The following is an 18264-nucleotide window of genomic DNA, read 5'->3' on the forward strand; positions in this document are numbered from 1 at the left end:
GTGGTCAAACAGGAGATGGCAAGAGTGAACATCGACATTTTAGGAATCAGTGAACTAAAATGGACAGGAATGTTAGTTGCTCAGTTGTGTCAGACAACGGGAATGGGCGAATTTAATTCAGATGGCCATTATATCTACTACTGTGGGCAGGAATCCCTTAGAAGAAGTGGAGTAGCCCTCGTGGTCAACAAAAGAATCCGAAATACAGTACTTGATTGCAGTCTCAAAAATGACAGAATGATCTAGGCTCGCTTCCAAAGCAAACCATTCAATATCACAGTAATCCAAGTCTATGCCCCAACCACTAATACTGAAGAAGATGAAGTTGAACGGTTCTATGAAGACCTACAAGACCTCCTAGAACTAACATCAAAAAAGATGTCCCTTTTATCATAGGGGACTGGAATGCAAAAGTAGGAAGTCAAGAGATACCTGGAGTAACAGGCAAGTTTGACCTTGGAGTATAAAATGAAGCAGGGCAAAGGCTGACAGAATTTTGCCAAGAGAATGCAAAATGGTCATAGCAAACATCCTCTTTCAACAACACAAGCGACGACTCTACACATGGACATCATCAAGATGGTCCATACCAAAATCAGATTGATTATACTCTTTGCATCCAGAGATGGAGAAACTCCATACAGTCAGCAAAAACAAGACCTGGAGCTGACTGTGGCTCAGATCATTTCTCCTTATTGCAAAATTCAGACTCAAATTGAAGAAAGTAGGGAAAACGACTAGGCCATTTATGTATGACCTAAATCAAATTCCTTATGATTATATAGTAGAGATGATGAATAGATTTAAGGGACTAGATCTGGTAGACAGAGTGCCTGAAGAACTATGGACGGGGGTTCGACATTGTACAGGAGGTGGTGACCAAAACCATTCCCAAGAAAAAGAAATGTGAGAAGGCAAAGTGGTTGTCTCAGGAAGGCTTACGAGTAGCTGAGAAAAGAAGAGACGCAAAAGGCAAAGGAGAAAGGGAAAGATATACCCAACAGAATGCAGAGTTCCAGAGAACAGCAAGGAGAGAGAAGAAAGTCTTCTTAAATGAACCTTTGTGTTTATCATGCCCTCAAATGTTCTTTGATAGTGTTTTACATATATTTGTGTGCTTGAATATGTGTCTAGTTTTTGAGCTTTATGAAAAGGGTATTATGTAGCACATGGCTTTTTTAGCATCCGTTTTTCTTAACAGGAATGGCTTTTTGGTGTTCTTTCTGCTGCTGGTTGTCTGTTTCATCTTCGATAGAGAAGAAAAAAGTGGGTTTCCTTTTTTCCCTTCTCTTCTCTAGGCCTGTACTTACTAGGTATTCTGCTCTATGACAGAAGAAGGTTGCTTGATATCATCTTGGCTCTTGAGGAACCTGTCTCTCATTTAAATTAACCAGAGGACACACACGAAACTTTCAGAGGGCAGTTACATACTGAACTTTGCTATTAGGCCAGAAAAAGAATCCTAAGGTTGGACTCTTTAAAGATAGGTCAGACCAGGAGCTTGAAACGGAGAGTTACAGAGCCTGGGGAAGTTAGAAGTGAAAACAAGTGTGGAAACGAGTATTTCCAGGACACTTGGGGCCCATTCTGACTGGCATGGTGGGTGTGGCGTGGATGTGTGGGTATAACCTAGGTAAGGAGACTGTGCCAGGCTTTGAGAGCCTTTAAAGCACCAAACAGGAACGCTTAGCCCAAGCGCAGCCACGTGCTGATGGTGGCCTGGATTGGGGTGATAGCAACAGAAGAGGAAAAGAAAGGAAGGGGAAACGTGGAGAGGCATTTTGAAGGAAGAAGTTAAATGTGGTAAAGATTGGCTAAGAAGGATATAAGAGGGGGAAGGTTAAAGGAAGAAACAGATATTTGGCTTATACTGTGAACAGGACCTTTCCCAATCATGCCAGCTATGTTAAACATCTTCCATCCTTTGAGCACGCCATGCTCTCTGTCTGTCACTTTAGGGTCTTGCACAGTGCTGTCCTCTTGGCCTCAGATGTCCTCCCCTCCCCCATCTGTCACCTGCCAACCTCACCTGGCCAGCTCCAACTCACCTTTGTGTCTCAGCTTACATTCCTCCTGGGAACCTTCCTGGACCCACTGTTCACACTGGGCTGACCTGAACACTCCACCCACGTGGTTCTGTCATCACTCACTCTGCTTTGTTTTGATTTTTTTTCTTTAAACCCTAAACTTTATTCGGATTTCACTAAGTTTTCCCATTAATTGTCCCTTTTTCTGTTTCAGGTTCAAATCCAGAAATCACAAGGTGTTTAGGTGGCACACATTCATAGTGTCCTCTGACCTGTGGAAATTTCTTAGTCTTCCCTTGTTTTTCATGATCCTGATGGTTTTCAGGAGTACTGGTCAGGTATTTTGTAGAAGTCCTGTTGTGTTTTAATTGCATAGTTACTTATGATTAGACTGTAAGGGCAGTCTGTGAGGTCAGAGCCATGTGACTGCTTTGTACCCTGTGGCATATACATGTTCCAGGATATCGTCTGATACCTGGTAGATATTGGACGAGTGAGTGAGCGCCTACCTATTCTACTCTCTTTTCAGGAAATGAAAGATGATTCCGACAGTGAAAAGCAGCAACAGATCCATCACATCAAGAACTTGTATGCCTTCAACCTCTTCTGCCAGAAGCGTTTCGATGAGTCCATGCAGGTCTTTGCTAAACTTGGCACAGGTAACAAGGGGGTATGGCCTCGGGATGAGGAACTAAACAGAGGGAGGGGAAGCTGGAAAGAATGGGGAGAAATGATACCAGACTTCCGAGAATGGGGAAAGTTAACCTCATGTAGATTGATCCTTGTACTTAACAGGATCCTGTGGGTGGCCATGTGACTATCTATTTACAGCCCTGATCTTGTGACTCTGGTCTCATCCACATACACAGACTTCCAGTTTGCCCTTGCCATTAGAGGAAGGTAACAGAAAGTCATTCAAGACAACAGACATGTGTTTTATCATCTAGTGATCAGATTATTGACTGCAGTTCTAGACAAAAGTCACTGACTTGAGCCTAGTAGGATACAACAGTAGGGTTGTTTGTTTGTTTGTTTTTTTGGCTACTCTGGGTCTTTGTTGTGGAGTGCGGGCTTCTTCTGGTTGCAGCACACAGGCTTCTCTAGGCTTGCTTGAATGTCCTTATATAGAGTGACTGGCTTTTCCTGGAGTTGGTGATCCAAGAGACCTAGCCGGAAGCCTTAGTGCCGTTTAGGGTGATCACTTCTCCCCATGTTCTGTTGATTTACAAGGGCTTTCCAAGTTGGGGCAAGGGAACACACACTCTTCATGGTGCGGGGTGTCAACATTACGTAAAAGAAGCGTGTCAGATTGGGGACATGTTGGTGTGTGCCATACTGCTTGTCATCCTTAAATCTGTTTCTCAAGATCAAAGTAATCTGGTTGGCCAGGATTAGATTTTCCCCCTTATTTGTATTATTCTCTTGTCAGTTATTCATGTCTGTTGTCCATTAATCAAATGAAATCCTATGTTTTTTTAAACCAATCTGTGTGAATTAATTTTATATAATCAGCCTGTTAGCTTCTGCCATATATGCTACCAGTGTATTCCATAGCCTGTTGCCTGGTGTTTTTGTTTTACTAATATTCCTTTACACGCACACACACATGGACACACACACTTTTTATTTTTTAAGTCTAGTGATCTTTTCAACTTCACTGTCTTACCAGGTTTTCCTTTTTCTTCTTTACTTTCAGTGAGTTAATGAATTTTCATTTTTAATTCTATATATGTCTTAGAATAGAGTCATGCAATCATTGTAATGTTTTAGTGTTCAAAATATATGTGTATAGCTTGAGTTTTTATGAACTTAAGAGTCATTTTAAAAAAAAAAGTCAATCTGGAACTTATTTGTAGTGATAGTCTCGTTTTAGTTTATCTTTAAATTGCTGTACTTCTATCTGGGGAATCGTGTTCACCTTCCATGTAGATCCTACCCATGTGATGGGCCTGTACCCAGACCTGCTGCCCACAGACTACAGGAAGCAGCTGCAGTACCCTAACCCACTGCCTGTGCTGTCTGGGGCTGAGCTGGAGAAGGCTCACTTAGCTCTGATTGACTACCTGACCCAGGTAGGTGTGATACCAAAGTATATGGAAGAGTTCGCCTGGGAGTTTCAGTACCTGCTTCTCTGTGGCAGGGAAGGGGGAGGCTTCTGTAATGCCACAGATGTTCCATAAGTGAACACTGTAGAAGTCTGAGGGGGGCACATTTTTTCTGTTTCACCTCCTTGCTTAACAGTAGAAGCATATTTTGCTAAGTCACTTCAGTCTTTGCGGCCACAAGGACTGTAGCCCGCCAGGCTCCTCTGTCCATAGAATTCTCCAGGCAAGAATACTGGACTGGGTTGCCATTTCTTCCTCCACAGATCTTTCCAACCCAGGAATTGAACCCATGTCTCTTAGGTCTCCTGCATTTGCTGTTGGGTTATAACAATAGAATAGAGCTCTTTTTTGCCAAATCCTGGTACCACGAAGCATACTCTGTTCCTGGTAGATTCACACTAAGCTCTTATAGGAACTAAAAAGAGAAAAGTTTGGTTCATTGAAAAGAATAAGCATTTTAAAGAACTTTTGGGGAACAGTTATACTTGTGGGAAAAAAATACCCGCTCTACACAGAAAACTTGGAAAACACAGAAAAGTATAAAATAAAATAAAAAAATCGCTTATTGCTCTACCACCCAGAGAAAAGTAACTAACATTTTAGTGTTGTCCTTCCAGAGTTTTATATGTACTTGTGAATAATTTTTGTTTATTTATCTATCGGATTTTTTAAATTGCAAATGGATGTCAAGATATATACTGTTTTATAGCTTACTTTTAAAGCATTTAGCCATATATTAGGAAAGTCCTTCCCTGTCATTAAGTATTCTTCTATAACATGTTTTTTTAGAGGGAGTATTTAAATTATTTCCAGTTTACTGTTACAGACAGATAAGTGAAATTTTCAGATCAGCACTAAAACTGATATCTCCATTGGCGTCTCTGAACCCTAAATTTCTGTGCTTAAGGCTATTATTTATTTCCCGGGCACCCATTTAGAGTCAGTTGTTGTTCAGTCGCTAAGTCATGTCCTACTCTTTGCACCTGTGTGGACTGCAGCACAGCAGGCTTCCCTGTCCTTCACTATCTCCTGGAGTTTGCTCAGATTCATGTCCATTGAGTTGGTGATGCTGTCTAGCCATGTCATCCTTTCTGACTCAGAGTCAGAGAACTTATTAAAATTTTTTCCCATAAGTGTTCTGCAGACTTGTAAGGGGTGTCCTGGAGGGGCATAGTATTGCTAGGAAAATTGTAAGCCAGCTACCCACCACCTGCTTCTGGGTCAGCGGGTCCCACAAGTCCACTCAGGCATCTGTCGTCTTGGCACTTGCTTGACATCAGGCTCCATGGTTGGCTGGCAGCCTGCACAGAGCGCACCAGCTTGCCTCTGTCTGCACACTGCACAGTCCATGAGCCAAGTGAAAAGGCTCCCGGGGCAGAAAGCATCCCAAGCATGCGGCATCACAGAAGACCCTCTAGCTCCAATATCTTAGCTTTAGGACCCCGAGCACAAGTCTTCCCTGACCTTCCCCATTGAGTTTGGAATGTGTGGAGGTAACTGACACCAGCCTTGTGCCAGAGAGATGGTAGAACAAATAAGACCATGGGCATTCCAGACACAAAATAGTACAAATTGAATGATTCCATTTATATGCAGTTCTAGAAAGCATGCGTTCTCAGTTGCTAAGTCAGTCTGACTCTTTGCCACCCCATGGACTGTGGCTCACCAGGTTCCTTTGCCCATGGGATTTTCCAGGCAAGAATACTGGAGTGGGCCCTCCTTCAGGGGATCTTCCCAACCCAGAGATCAAACCTGTGTCTCCTGCATTGGCAGGTGGATTCTTTACCACTGAGTCACCTGGAAATCCCATTTGAAGTTCTAAAATAGGGAAAGAGTAATCATCAGTGATAGAAGTCAGATCAGTTGTGTAGGGAATGGGTGAGATTGTTTGGGAGGAGCACAAGGGAACTTTAAAGGGTAATAGAAATGTTTTGTTCCTTGATTGGGGTGGCGGCTACATGCATGTATCTATCTGTCAAAGTGCATCTGATAGTATACTTTTCAGGGGTACATTTTATTGTATGTAACTCATACCTCAATAAAGTTGATTAAAAAAAAATAAAAGCATGCCCTTTGGTATCTGACCCTAATTTGAAGTCGGCCTCTGTTAACTAATGAGGTAGCTGACATCTGTGCCTTGGGTTCTTCACTTATAAAATGGGGCTAATAAGACCTGTATTTGTTTCAAATGTAAAATAGGATAAATCTATAAATTGCATGACACAGTGCCTGGTGTGTAGTAAATACTCAGTAGATCATCGTTACTGTATCTGGTGATTTGGTAGGCATGTATTTTTGATCCCTGATAAATGCCAATGTGGGATCAGGGTGGATAGGTGTGAGCTGATTTGAAGGTATTTGGAATTGCCCGGTAGCTCAGATGATAAAGGAAGCTTTAAGCCTGGCCTTGACCCTGCATTTTTGCCCTTGGCAGAAACGAAGCCAATTGGTAAAGAAGCTGAATGACTCTGATCACCAGTCTAGCACCTCCCCTCTCATGGAAGGGACTCCTACCATCAAATCCAAGAAAAAGCTGCTGCAGATCATTGACACCACCCTGCTCAAGTGCTACCTTCATGTGAGTTTCCCCAGCACTTGGCTCCCTGCCATCCTCCCTCTTCCCTAGCCTGGGATCCCTGCCACTAGTAAGAGTGAAGTATTTGATCTTCGGAACCACCTACTCTTGACCTGACATCTGTGAACTTCTTAGAATTGAGGGGTTAAGACGAGATGTTGACCCAGAATCTTAGAATGGGCTGGTCTTCTCTCCCAAGACTGGGGTTGGTGCTACAAGGTGAATAGGGACAGCTCCCCAAAGAAAATTTCCCCTTTCTTTACCCTCTTTCCCCCTACACACACACACACACTTAAAAAATGTTGTGTGAAAGAGCATAAATGCTATGAAAGCTCCTACCTGTAGTCCTGGAAAGGGTTGATTGCTCTCTCTTGCTTGTGTAACGTGCCTGGTGTTTCAGCTTGAAGCAGGCCTGGGCTGAGAGAGGATGGGCCTCCCCAGGAAGTAGTTCCTGCTGAAGTCCTGCCTCTCTTGCAGACGAACGTGGCCCTAGTGGCCCCCTTGCTCCGTCTGGAGAACAATCACTGCCACATCGAAGAGAGCGAGCACGTGCTGAAGAAGGCTCACAAGTACAGTGAGCTGATCATCCTGTACGAGAAGAAGGGGCTCCACGAGAAAGGTAACCGGGGCAGGGGTCACCTGTGATTAGAGGGTCTCTTGTATTTTGACACGGGGAAACCTACTGAGGTGTTTGTTACTGAATCACGTCCGGCTGCTCACCGCTTGAAAATCAATACACAAGAGAGAGGCAAATGTTACAAAGGAAAGTTGATTTTAATGAGAATGCTGGCAATCTGGGGAGATGGTAGACCCAGAGTCCCCCAAAAACCCCATCTGAAGATTTTCAAAGCTCAGCCATGAAAGCTTTGGGGATAGAGAGTCAGAGTCCCCCACCCCCCACTGTGTGTGGGCTTGTCGACTCCTTGTGATTTTTCTTTAGCCACTATCTTGTTCACAGGATCACTGAAGGGGAAGCTAGGGAGGCGATCTGGTCATCGGTTTTTACTTAGTCTGCATTTCTACTTCTTTGAAAGAAACAACAAGCTAGGCAAAGTACTTTGTGATCACAAGATCTGAAAGGTGGGTGAGAGCTGGAGATGAGTAAGTGTATAGGTGCCTGGTTTAACATTAGAGGCAAGACAAAGGGGCCTGCTGCAAAGACCTCTTTGCCGCTGAAAGCTGTGTGCAGTGTGGTGACTCTCCAAGGAGATAGGCCTTCTGGAAGGGGCTCATGACCTTATTCTTGGGCTTCCTGGCCAGCTCTGCAGGTGCTGGTGGACCAGTCCAAGAAAGCAAATTCACCCCTGAAAGGCCATGAGCGGACAGTGCAGTACCTGCAACATCTGGGTGAGTCCAGCCCGTGGAAGGAGCAAGGGGAGGGGATTGCGTTAAGTGAACCTGACCTCTCTCCCTTCCTGACTCTGGCTGGTCAGTCCCCGCCCTCCCTTGTGTTCACCCAGCTGGGTTCCTCTGGGGATGAAAGTCCCCCAGTGGTGGGACCACAACAGCCCCTTGGTGTGTAGCCAGTCTGTTAGGTCCAAGCATCCCTGAGTGACTGGACAGAGCTAACTTCTCTGGATGATAAATCCTGGGCAACCTGGGCACCTGCCTTCCTGGTCCTGTGGGCAGAGTGTGTGGACTTCACCTGCTGACAAGTCTTCCTTTTCCCTCTAGGCACAGAAAATCTGCATTTAATTTTTTCCTACTCAGTGTGGGTGCTGAGAGACTTTCCAGAGGATGGCCTGAAGGTAGGATCACAGAGTCCCTTGGATTTATTGGTTACCATGGTTGGTTCTGATTTTATTTTCGACAGTTGTGGGTGGAGGGGAAGGAAGGGTTTGTGCAGTTCTCTGGTGTTTCCAAGACCGGGACACATGGGACAGTGGTGGAGTGCAGTAGAAAGAGCCTGGTGCAGACGCCAGGAGACCTAGTCTGCCCCACACCGACTGGCCACAGATGCCCTTCCCGCCTCAGTGTCTGTCCGTGTGACCCTATGCTTGTGTGCATGTGTGTTTGGAAGGATTGCCATCAGGTGGTTCTGCTGCTGGAACTCAGGTTTTATTCCAACAGATATTTACTGAGGACCTCCCAGAGGTGGAGGCTCTGCCACGAGACCGAGTGCTGGGCTTCTTAGTGGAGAATTTTAAGGGTCTGGCTATTCCTTACCTGGTAAGATATTTTTTGATCTGAACTAAAAAGTTTCAGTCAAACCCAGGATCTATGACTGTAAGAGACAGTGATTAGCTAGTTCAGATTAGGGTTTGTGTTCCTTGGGGATTGGAAGGACTGTAAAAGAAGAGGGTTCTTTTAGTCTTCTCTGAAGACAGCCCAGTGGACCAAGCTGGAGATGGCACTTTTTCATGCTACCTTCTAAACCTAGGTGACGTACAGAGAGATAAAAGAGAAGGAGAGAAACTGTTGGAGAAAAACATATCAGGACCACATTTGTACACCCAGACTTGACTGTGACCGCAGGATGACCAAATCAGTCCTAAGTACCAAAATGTAAATATTTAACCTTAATTACATGGGCTGATTTGGATGATTATGAGACAATTAATAAAGGAGCTTAGATTGGAAATTGAGACACTAATTCCTGATATTGCTGGGTTGTAGGAGAACTATCCCATGGTAATCTTAATTAGGGGACAATCTGGATGGGACCTTTTGGGCCTTAAAAATGTGAGGGAGCCTGGGCGAGTGGGCTGGGCCACGCCGCAGCACGGAGGGTACCAGGCAGACCTGTATCTCGCCCCAGGAGCACGTCATCCACGTTTGGGAGGAGACCGGCTCTCGGTTCCACAACTGCCTGATCCAGCTGTACTGTGAGAAGGTGCAAGGCCTGATGAAGGAGTATCTCCTGTCCTTCCCTGCAGGTACCAGTTCTCGGCACGTGGGGTGGCCCCAGGCCTTAGAGGTGAGCTGGGACCCGAGGGGACCATGGGTGGGGTGGAGAAGCAGACTTTCTCTGCAGGCCCGGGTGGGCAGGAAGAGCCTCGGAGGCCCCAAGGCAGCTAAGTGACCCCACAGGTGAGACCTGGGGGCTGGTGTCTGGATCTGGGCATCTCTGAGCCTCCCTGGGCATCACCTATGGAGGAGGAGGAATAGATCTGTGTGCACAGTGACAGCCGTGCTGATAAGGAGCAGGTTTGTCTACCAGCGTGCTTCTCTAAGCAGCTTGGTGGGCTTGTTTTCTCAAGCTGATGTTTTGGGGCCGTACTGAGACCATAAACTAAGAGAAGGCCTACTGGAAAGCATCATGGAGGCGCTCTCTAATCATGATGGTGACATCACTGAACCCCGTCCCCTTCATTTTTTCTTGATGACACCACACGCTGCTGCCTAACAGCATCCTTTCATGTTGAGCGTGGTTTCTTTTAAAGGCAAAGCTCCAGTCCCTGCTGGTGAGGAGGAAGGAGAGCTGGGAGAATACCGACGGAAGCTCCTTATGTTCTTGGAAATTTCCAGCTACTATGACCCAGGCCGGCTCATCTGTGATTTTCCTTTTGATGGTGGGTGTCTGGCTTAGGTCCAGAGCCACTTTAGCAGAAGCTAATGCAAAAATGGATCCTTCCCTTATACCAGTTCCCCAGCCCTCCCAAAAGTTGGGCCTGGGAAAAACCATGTGTTTCAGGCCTGTGCTCCTATTCTGTCCTCTCTGAAGACTCACTTTTGAACCATAATTAAGAGAAGTCTCTTTTGGGTGTGAACCACATGCTAATTGTTAACCAGGTTGAAACCTGTTTGTTGCTTCAGTACTTGTTCTTGCCCAAGTTCCTTGTTTAGCAGTTTCTGTAATCTGGAATAATTTGTCTGAAAAAGACGTATATCTGGCTGATGTATAAGCTCCATGAGAGCAGAGACCAGGTGTCTGCTTCCCTTGGCTGAAGCGCCTAGCACATTGTCAGTGCTTATTATGCATTTAGCTGATCATCAAGTATTGTTCTTCCATTTACAAATGGTCACAGAAAAAGATGAGATAAAATACTACCTAAACTAGTCCCCTCCTTCCTCCCTTTTAAAAATTTTAGTAATTTTCTCCTTGAAAAAAATCCCAAGTAATAAAAATATTTTTCCCCAATATCCATTCCTCTAATAGCTTAGCCCCTGGCCTTGGGCTTGCCTGGTCATGGTGATGGTTTCTTACACTTTTTCCCCCCCGCCCCCAGGCCTCTTGGAAGAACGTGCTCTCCTGCTGGGACGCATGGGGAAACACGAACAAGCTCTCTTCATCTACGTCCACATCCTGAAAGACACAAGGATGGCTGAAGAGTACGTCAACCCTGCCGTCCCACCTCCCAAGGGTCTAAAAGAGGCCCTGCAGAGAGATGAGAGGCTGAGAAAGCCACCCCTGCACTTGCAGCTGAAGCAAGGTCACCTCGTGTCCGGGCCCCCGATTGTGCTGTCATTAGGCTGCTCACTCAGGCAGCATCCATGCCCTTTCTCTACATGTGACCTTGTCTGATCACTCTCTCCCTTACAGGTACTGCCACAAGCATTATGACCAAAACAAAGATGGCAACAAAGATGTAAGTAGTTGGCCCCAGGGAGCACATACGCACTGCACTGCCCCTCTTAGCATAGCTAGCACCCTCTGGTTTGGGCCACAGGTGACACTGGCAGGAATTGCTGACATGACAGGGCATGGGTTAGGGCACTGATTGATTTTGCGCACCCGTGCTGAGAGAGCGGCACAGTGACCACAGTCTTGGTTTGCTCGGGGTGGCTCTGGCGTAGTCTGTTGTCCTCCGTGTGATTATTTGTAGTGCCCCTGCTGCTTTACTCTTAAAACAGTCTCAACTTGTACAATAAATTTCCTGGTCAGCCTGTTGAGAAGGAACATCTGATGGTTCTTACAAGGTGCCCACGTGTGCTCTGCATAAATTCCATGTGGATCTGTCAATGTGTAGAGATATTTTACATGGCCACTGGTGGGGGGGGTGGGGTTTGCTCCCCAAATCTAGGAGGTAGAGGCCAGAGTTGCTGCTTATCGATGCACAGCACAGCCCAGAATATGGAGTGAGAGGCTGAGAAACACTGTGGTGTTGTGGGTCCAGGAGATGCAGCATCTCATCTTAGGCTCATCCTTACCGGCTTATACGTGGCAGAGTCTCAGCCTTCAAAGCCAAAGGAAATGAGGGGTCTCTTGGAGTCATTTTGTTAACAGTATAATGCTAAACAATACAATGCATTTGATTTTTTTTTTTTCTCTCGGAAAGAACATGATCTTTAATTTTTTTTAATAATTTATTTCTACTTATTTGACTGCACCGGGTATTAGTTGCTGCACTTGGGATCGTTGATCTTCACTGCAGCGTGCAGGATCTTTTGTTGTGGCTTATGAACTCTTAGTTGCAGCATGTGTGATCTAGTTCCCTGACCAGGGATCAAACTTGGGCGCTCTGCATTGGGAGTGTGGCGTCTTAGCCACTGGACTACCCAGGAAGTCCCACACAATCTTTAATTTTTGACATCTTCAGTCAACGGACTTTACAAAATTTATTAAAAGGTGAAAAATGCTGCGTTTTAAAGTTCCTCCAGACCAGCCCTCTTGCCTTTAGGTGTGGTCATGCTGAGGGTTAGGGGAGGGTTGCTGCCGGCCTGACGCGTGCGTGGCTTGTTGTGTATGAGACAGGTGTATCTGTCCCTGCTCCGGATGTACCTGTCACCCCCCAGCGTGCACTGCCTGGGTCCGATCAAGCTGGAACTGCTGGAGCCACAAGCCAACCTCCAGGCCGCCCTGCAGGTCCTGGAGCTACACCACAGCAAGCTGGACACCACCAAGGTCAGCAGCTCTCCTCGCAGAGGTGGAGGGCGCAAGTGGGGAGCGTGGAACCACAGGAGGGGCTGGCAGGAGGGAGGGGGTCTGAAGGCTCCGTGACGTCAGGTGTTTCCTCCGTCTCACTCCTGTCCCACCTCTCTTTGTTCCCGTCTCTCTTCCTGTCCTCAGGCCATCAACCTGCTGCCCGCGAACACTCAGATTAACGACATACGCATCTTTCTGGAGAAGGTCTTAGAAGAGAATGCCCAGAAGAAAAGGTTCAACCAAGTGCTCAAGAACCTTCTCCATGCAGAGTTCCTGAGGGTACGCACCTTCCTGATGCGAGTGAAGGCTTGTCCTTTCCCATGCGAGACCATTGCCACGTCCCCTGAGACAGAGGCAGAGCTGGGTGCTTTGTAACTCTGTGGCTCAAACTGATCGGTAACCAGCTGGGCATGTAGCCACGGGTGTTTGAGTTAGGGAGCCCCTGTGGGCTGGGAGGTGAGACAGTGCCGGCCCCTCCTCTGTTCCGCCTGCCAGACAGCGGGACCTCCCCCCAACTCTCTCTGCTCCCAGGTCCAGGAAGAGCGCATTCTACACCAGCAGGTGAAGTGCATCATCACAGAGGAGAAGGTGTGCATGGTGTGTAAGAAGAAGATTGGGAACAGGTGAGCCTCACCCATAGCTTGCTCGGGGTAGATGTCAGCCCCTTAACCCAAGAGGAAAGAGCAGCTGAGGGCTATCTGGGCCGCTTTTAGTGCTTGAGCCTCCAGAGGTCAGGCCGTGTTTTCTGGTGTGTCTGTGGGGTGGGGGTGCTTTGAGAATTTAAAGGCCTGAAATGTGTAGCAGGGGTCTCTTGACTTTTTGCTCATAAAGCCCTTCTCCTCTGGTTGCTCAACATTGACATGTACCACGGGGTGTTTGAGAGCTGTATGTGAGCAGGAGGTCCTTATCTTTTAAAGATACACCTCTGAAAGAAGAAAAAGGTCTTTCAGCCTGCTGCCTCCTGGGTAAAATCCTGAAGCAGCATCATTCTGTTTTAAGGCATATACTCCAGTTAGTGCCACTTCCTCCAAGGAAGTGATTTGTCCTTTTACTTCTATGGCTGGAAGAATGCTTTCCTTCAGAAAGACCCACTGCCCTTTGTTAGAGTTAGCCCAGAATTTGTTCTGATGAGCAGTTGGCGCTCAGTAAACCGCTGCTGAGCCAGGCTGGATTGCCCTGTCTGGTTGTGTGTTACACTCTGCTGACAGTAGGAAATATCCCCTGCTACTAGAGACTATCATACCAAGTGGAGTAAGTCAGAAAGAGAAAGACAAGTACCACTTCAATGGGGAATCTAAAATCTGGCACAGATGAACTTATCTACAAGACAGAAATAGACCTACAGACATAGAGAGCAGATTTGTGGTTACCAGAGGGCGGTGGGGGAGTGAGTGAGATGGACTGGGAGTTTAGGGTTGATAAATGCAAACTATTATATTTAGAATGGATAAACAAGGTCCTAGTGTATGGCACAGTGAGCTGTATCCAATTTCCTGGCATAAACCATAATGGAAAAGAATATAAAAGAAGAAGGTGTATATGTGCATAGCTCAGTCACTTTGCTATACAGCAGAGATGGGTACATTATAAATCAACTATATTTCAGTAAAAAAAATTCCCCATGCAATTGAATGGCACGGACCTCATCCTCTGTTTGGATATGTGACCGAGGTGGTGGCCACACTGCCCTTTATGGTTAGAGTAGGTAGCTTCTGGGGTGGCTCCTGGTAAGGTGCCTTTTCCAGTAAGAACTTGTCTTCTCTTAGAGGCAGTCCTCACTCCCAGGTCATTTTCCTTCCCTGCAGTGCATTTGCAAGATACCCCAATGGGGTGGTCGTGCATTACTTCTGCTCCAAAGAGGTCAACCCGGCTGACACCTGAGCCCAGCAGGCCGAGGACTGAGCGGCGGACAGCTCGGCCACCCCAGAGGGGAGAGCCCTGGCCTCGGGGATCGGGACTGCTGCCACCACCGGGTGTCTCCCCGTTTGGACACTGGCTCCCTTGAGCCCTGGAACATTTCTGAATTATTCAGACTTGTGTTCTGACGTTGCCAGATTTTTGATAGGAAAAGAAATTAGTTACACCTTTTATACCATTATGTTGCAGGCAGTTTCGGAGAATTGGATACCTGCTTGGGCAGAAAGAGATAGGAAGGGCACCATCCTGCCTTTGCATTCCAGTCACCCAAATATGGAAACTATCTCAAGTGTTTGAAACCCTCCTGGGGGTTGTTTATTCAGTTTTCTATTAGGATGCACATAGGACTTCACAGGAGCCTTCAGCTCGGCTGCCTGGAGTCCCTTGAGCAGAGAAGCCCCAGAGCCCCTCTGACTGCAGAGGCTGGACGGGTCCGCCCTCTAGGTAACGCTGGTCACTTCATAGTTGCTGACCCTGCATCCCCTCACCCGTGTCCCCAATCAACTCTTGATTTTTCAGTCTCCTTCTCTATTTATTTTCTTATCTGTCCCCTCACTGCTCCACCCAGGCTTTCTCTCCCATTTTCCTGACACCAGGAATTTTGAACAAGGTAAAATGAGAAGCAAGAGGAAGTCCTGATTTCTAGGAATACATTGATAACTGACTGTCACGTGTGTTGTAAATAGAACCTCCTTGGACTGTACACTCCATGCCCAGAAGCTTAGAAGAGCATCGTTCTCAGGGCCGAGTGTGACAGTAGCTCTCAGGGTGGGCTGCCCTGGGTATGTGACCTCTTGGCAGATGTCTGCAGAGGCTCCTGCTCCAGGTTCATCCTCCAGCCCCCCAGAGCAGGTTGGTTTAGGCTTGCTGAGCAGAGTGCTTCGTGCTTGGGGCGCCTTTCTCTTTCCAGCCCATGTCGTGCACCCACTTTGGCCTGGCCATCGTTCTCCAGCTTTCTTTTGCAAGAGTTGGAGGATTGCGCTGGGACGTGGGTGGTAGGGGGATCCCTGCTGCACACGGGAAACGATCAGAAACTGACAATGACGATGTTGGGTGTGCTTGTGCGGGGCTCGGGGACAGCCGAGAATGCTGGTGGGGCGCAGGAGCTCGTGACAAAACTCACCGCCAAACTTGGGGGAGCCCTTGTTCAGGGGAGACCCCGTCTCCCATAGGGCCCCAGAGCCCACAGGCGGAGTCCCCAGCACTGCAGGCTGAAGACACACAGGGAGAGCGCCCTGTATCCTGTCCTCCCTGGGGGCTTTCAGACTCACCTGACCCCAGAGTCTAACAGCTTTGAGGGTAGGTGACAGCGCCCGATACTGACACTGCTCTGGTTGGCCTGTCCTTGACATGCCGAGATCCTTTTTAAACCGCAGCATCGTGCTGTTTGGGGCCTGTGTTGTAGCCTGACTCGCTGGTGATGTACACGAGGCTCCTCCCAGGCACACCCTCCATGGAGGGACAAGAGCCATCAACGTTGTTCACAGAGATGGGGGACCCTGCTCAGTTTTGGGAGGCCGAACAGCACATCCCAAGATCCACATCCCACTGGCCATGCCCCTGCTAAGAAGCAGGGCCGCCGTGGGCCCCATTTGCACCAGTTCTGAGCACCAGGCTGAGTTTCCTTTGGAGCAGCAGCCGAAACTGGCCCCAGCCCACACGCCCTGCCTTCCTGGCCTCCATGTGTGCACCTCCCGTTCCCACCACCTGTGTGGCACACGTGTTTGAAGCAATAGAATAAAAAATGTGTGTTTCCTTCCCTGCTGGAATGTATAAACGACCCAGTTTTCCCGAACTCCATTCTCCTGCCATAGACTCTCTGCCCTCCACGGAGGTGTGGCGAAGGCTGGAGATGAATGCACTATGGTGAGGACTGGCAAAGCTCTCATAATAAACATCATGAAGTAAGAAACCAAGCCTGTCTGGGTCTCTTTTTCCCCGCCCCCCCCCCCCCCCCCCCACTTTCCTGTGGAATTTGGTAAAAATAACAATGAGATGCCCATTTAAGAATCAAGATCTTGGTGGTCCAGTAGTTAAGAACCCGCCTGCCAGTGCAAGGAACATGGGTTTGATCTCTGGTCTAAGAAGATCCCACATGCTGTGGAGCATGAAACTAAGCCCATGTGCCAAAACTGCTAAGCCCACGTGCTGCAACTACTGAAGCCTGAGCGTTGCAACAAGAGAAGCCCACACACCACAGCTAGAGAGTAGCAGTGAAGACCCAGTGCAGCCATAAATAACTTATTTTTTAAATTAAAAAAACTATAGCTTAAAAAATTATTTTAAAAAGAATTGAAAAGACTAATCCAATTAGTGACTAAGGGAAAAAAACTCATTATAACACTGTCTTGATCTGTGTTGTCCAGGTCAGCTAGTGTGTAGTGCTGTATTGACAGCACACATGGAGAACATCTCATCGCAACGCGTCAGTAGACACACTGCAGCTCTAGCTGATCCAGACTGTTTCCCCTTCACATGTTAGGGCCACATGCCTCTTCCTGCAGCTGAGAATGACCGGGAGGTGCATGGTGGGTGTGGAATTGATGGGAGTAAGGAACTGAGGGATGTTTGAGAAGTGAAGAAATGTGGGTCCACTTTGGCCAGCTCCAAAACAGCAGTCTGTTCTTTCTGTGTCCTTCTCAAGAGCCATCTCTGGCCATCCTGAGTTCTCTCTGGAAATGAAAAACATCTGGGACTAAGAGGTTTGACTTTGTTGAGGCATGAGACTGATGGCTTCCAGGAGAGGGTGAGGTACAGCCTAGAAAACAATCTGTCAGGAGCCCTGGACGCCAGGCCTGGCTGACTGCCCCCAGCTAGCTCCGTGCCCCTGCCCCCTTCGATCTCCCCTGCTGTGTACAGATCACCAAGAAGGTGGGACCCCATTTCTGAGATCCCAGCATAGGTTCTTGACCTCATGCTCCAAACTGAGCAAAAACAGGCACTCCCCTTTGGGACCTGGCCAACAGCAGTTCTGGGAGTTTCTGGTCTGCACTTGCCTGTGGGTTTCATTTTGGAGTTGAATCACTTCATTTGGAATGTCATTTTTTCAGTCTCCAACTTGGGCCACAGGAAAGAGAGTGGAGATGACTGGGTCTTGGTTGAGGAAAAGAAATGTATCTCTCAACAACTCACTGCCCTAGACATCCTTTCTTCCAGGAACAGTGCCTATCTTGGACACGTGGTTGTGGTCCACGGAAATGGGGACATCACACACCATCTGCAGCCTCAGGCTCACGATGGTCAGAGGGGACTCTGAAGCCTTTATCTCCAGTAGCTTAAGGACAAGCGGACTGGTTTTGGCCTGCCCTTATCCATACCACCTGGCCATATGCCTACTTCTGTCCCTGGACCATCCAGGCATTTCCACTGATTCAAGAAGAGCCCCTGGGCAGAAGCCATGGGCAATCAGGAGTCTGAATTTCTTCAGGATGACGTTGGGCCCTCTTCACCTTTGGACCAGGGCCTAGGGCAGTGCTCCCTCAGGATTTGAAGAACAAGTGAGGGAGACCTTGAGAGATTAGAAATACCTTTGAGTTCAGATGAAACACTGGACACCAGAGATTTCCAAGTTTCTGCTTAGGAGTCTTGGGGAAGGTGGGACTTGAAAGGTGTTGGTTTTAGGATTTTCTGGTAGTTTGGGGGAGACTAGGCCCCTAATACAACACTTTCTGGCTGCTCTTCCCTGGACCACATGTGTTGGCATCATCTCAAAAGCTTGTTGGAAATACAAACACCTGGGTTCTATCCATACCCACTAAATCAAATAATCTGTGGCTAGGCCTCAGGCATCTATTTTCCATAAGCAGCCCACTGAAAACCAGGGGCTGGGACTGG

At 47.5% G+C, this 18264-nt stretch overlaps 1 protein-coding gene across 1 annotated transcript in view; it reads left to right on the forward strand.

Annotated features, from left to right (window-relative positions):
• Positions 1 to 16346, forward strand: part of VPS39 (VPS39 subunit of HOPS complex) — a 47078-nt gene extending 30732 nt beyond the window's left edge. Inside the window, exons 11-25 of the mRNA XM_061157484.1 lie at positions 2557 to 2686; positions 3957 to 4099; positions 6567 to 6710; positions 7185 to 7326; positions 7968 to 8054; positions 8382 to 8455; positions 8778 to 8876; positions 9466 to 9583; positions 10091 to 10219; positions 10877 to 10979; positions 11191 to 11236; positions 12343 to 12492; positions 12658 to 12792; positions 13045 to 13136; positions 14319 to 16346. Of these exons, the coding sequence (XP_061013467.1) occupies positions 2557 to 2686; positions 3957 to 4099; positions 6567 to 6710; positions 7185 to 7326; positions 7968 to 8054; positions 8382 to 8455; positions 8778 to 8876; positions 9466 to 9583; positions 10091 to 10219; positions 10877 to 10979; positions 11191 to 11236; positions 12343 to 12492; positions 12658 to 12792; positions 13045 to 13136; positions 14319 to 14394 (1668 nt within the window). The 3' untranslated portion in view covers positions 14395 to 16346. The remainder of the gene's footprint in view (positions 1 to 2556; positions 2687 to 3956; positions 4100 to 6566; positions 6711 to 7184; positions 7327 to 7967; positions 8055 to 8381; positions 8456 to 8777; positions 8877 to 9465; positions 9584 to 10090; positions 10220 to 10876; positions 10980 to 11190; positions 11237 to 12342; positions 12493 to 12657; positions 12793 to 13044; positions 13137 to 14318) is intronic.
• Positions 16347 to 18264: the final 1918 nt, after the last annotated feature.

Source organism: Dama dama, chromosome 12 (assembly GCF_033118175.1).
Source record: "Dama dama isolate Ldn47 chromosome 12, ASM3311817v1, whole genome shotgun sequence".
NCBI lineage: Eukaryota > Metazoa > Chordata > Mammalia > Artiodactyla > Cervidae > Dama > Dama dama.